Source organism: Penaeus japonicus, unplaced genomic scaffold (assembly GCF_977035675.1).
Source record: "Penaeus japonicus unplaced genomic scaffold, GWHDUDI00000001_assembly GWHDUDI00000436, whole genome shotgun sequence".
Lineage (NCBI taxonomy): Eukaryota > Metazoa > Arthropoda > Malacostraca > Decapoda > Penaeidae > Penaeus > Penaeus japonicus.
Genome location: NW_028234838.1, coordinates 1 through 2500, shown reverse-complemented (window position 1 = coordinate 2500; position 2500 = coordinate 1). Strand labels below are relative to the sequence as shown.

The 2500-nt window shown below is 39.6% G+C and overlaps 1 protein-coding gene across 1 annotated transcript; it reads right to left on the bottom strand.

Moving 5' to 3' along the window:
- Nucleotides 1–1229: 1229 nt before the first annotated feature.
- LOC122246754 (uncharacterized) lies at nt 1230–2494 on the bottom strand. Its single transcript, XM_043005508.2, has 2 exons — nt 2450–2494; nt 1230–2101 (listed from the first exon to the last, which is right to left on the bottom strand). The coding sequence occupies exons 1-2, from the start codon at nt 2456–2458 to the stop codon at nt 1772–1774; spliced, it is 339 nt and encodes a 112-aa protein (XP_042861442.1). The 5' UTR covers nt 2459–2494; the 3' UTR covers nt 1230–1771.
- Nucleotides 2495–2500: the final 6 nt, after the last annotated feature.

The following is a 2500-nucleotide window of genomic DNA, read 5'->3' as shown; positions in this document are numbered from 1 at the left end:
TCTTGTTTCCGGTTAAACTCATGTATATATTGCCAAATGGAGCTGCTGTTTTCATGATATCAGTTGACCCATAATCATTAGCAGATCTGTCCGGGAAATCGTTCTCAATTAACATGGGGAGAAGCAAGGAGTTAGTCGAAGAATCTTTTCAGCAACTTAGAGGTATCTACAAGAAACCTTCCTCAGCTCATAGGCTTCATTTATCAAGAAATAGTGTTTATTAAGGGAACTAAACAAATAAAAATAAAAATAAAAAATAGAAAAAATAAAAATAAAAAAAATCGAAATTCATGGGGGAAAATATGTTGGAAATCGTGAAAGAAAGTACTGCTCCACTCAAAGACAAAAGAGAATTCTTGTGTATATGAGAAGAACAGACCATTCAAAATCAAAAGACATGAATAATAAATAGTAAATGATAAATCTTTGCCATTGATTATGATCCTTCTACTGTAAGAAGAATGCACAACTCGCTAGATTATCGTGCCTGTGTACATTTGTGTGTGGGTGTGGGTGTAGGTGCCTGTGTGTGTGTGTGTGAGTATACATCTATATTTGTATCTACGATTCTGTCTATTTATCTATTCATATATGCGTGAGTGTGTTACAGTCCTGTCACTAATAAACAAGCCATCATAATCTAAATGTATTGATATTTCAATAGAGAAAGTTCAGTAGCACGTATGTGGTAATTATATTTATATTCGTCTGCAGACCATGACACGCGAACGTCTGTCTGTCTTTCCCACCGGGTTACAAAGGGTGAAGCTAGTGGGTTACAATTCATATGTAGTAATTATCATATTTGTTCACTTTTCACTCCTTATACATATATCAATGTGCATGTATATATATATATATATATATATATATATATATATATATATATATATATATATATATATATATATATATATACATATATATATACACATACACATACACACATATATATGAATATTTATATACATATATATACATATTCATATATGTATATAAACTTTTTTGTGTGTCTACTGAGATATGCATTTATGTATAAAGATGTATATATGTGTGTATATGTATATATTAATATATACACATAATATATATACACATAGATATATGTATGTATAAATATATATATCAATATATCATATATGTATACATCTATATATAGATATATTGACATCAACATTGATACTGATACAAACACATCCCCATTCTCTTTCATACAGCGAAACACGTACTACTTTCAAGTCTGCTTTATTGAAAAATATACTTCACAAGAAACCACAGGCCTGTACACCTCAGCTGTACAAGACAAGGTGACCAACCCTCGCGGGCTCTGCCACCGAGTCACTGGGAACACCACGCACAACCACCGGGACGAAACGAAGTGAAAAGTGAACACCAGGACGAGACGAAGTGAAAAGTGAACACTAGGACGAGACGAAGTGAAAAGGGAACACTAGGACGAGACGAAGTGAAAAGTGAACACTAGGACGAGACGAAGTGAAAAGGGAACGCCAGCACGAAACGGAGTGAAAAGTGAACACCAGGACGAAACGGAGTGAAAAGTGAACACCAAGTAGAAGAATCAGAAAAGCAAGATTTTTTGAAAGTGAACAAGTAGAAGAATCAGAAAAAAACAAGATTTTCCAAAAGTGAACAAGTAGAAGAATCAGAAAAAAACAAGATTTTGAGAAAGACACGAAACCAGACAACCGTCGTAGCTACATCACACACACATCCGGTCATCTCATCTCGAGGGTCATCTCACTCAGTCGTTCTAGTAGTCGTGCTGAGCGACGCGGGGATAAGCATAGCCGTAGCGAGGGACATAGCGAGTCACGTAGTCCGTCTCGGTGTGGACGATGGGATGGCCTGGCTCGTAAGACACGCCCACGGGGACCTGGCGGTGGCCGATGATCGGATTCTGCACGGCGTAGGCGTGAGCTTCGTGGGTGGAGTAGGCGAAGTTGCCGCCCAGACGGTGGCTCTGGATGATGGCGGAGTCGTGGGAGGGGGCGCGCACGATTACGGGGGCGCCCACGACCGGCTGGTGCACGGGACCCACGTAGCTGGCGGAGGCGTAGGCGGCCACGAGCAGAACGAGCATCTGGAACAGGGCAAGGACTTAGGGTTTTTTTTTCTTCTTCTTCTTTTTTTCAGACAGACATAAACATGCATAGATATTTTTTTTTTTTTTTTAGACGTAAACACGCATAGATACAGAATAAGTGAACACCATAAGTACGGAAGTACAAAGATTCATATGTGCGGTTGTGTATTTTAGCGTGTATGCGTGTGTCATTATGTTTGTTCGTGTGCGTGTGTGTGTGTGTGTGTGTGTGTGTGTGTGCGTGTGTCTGTGTGTGTGTGTCTGTGTGTCTGTGTATGTGTGTGCGTGTCTGTGCGTGTGCCGCTACCAAAAGTCCAGAAAACTCAACAACGACCACCGACTTACCGACTTCATGGCTATGGAGTTGTGTGTGCAGTACCGTGCAGAGGTGTACAA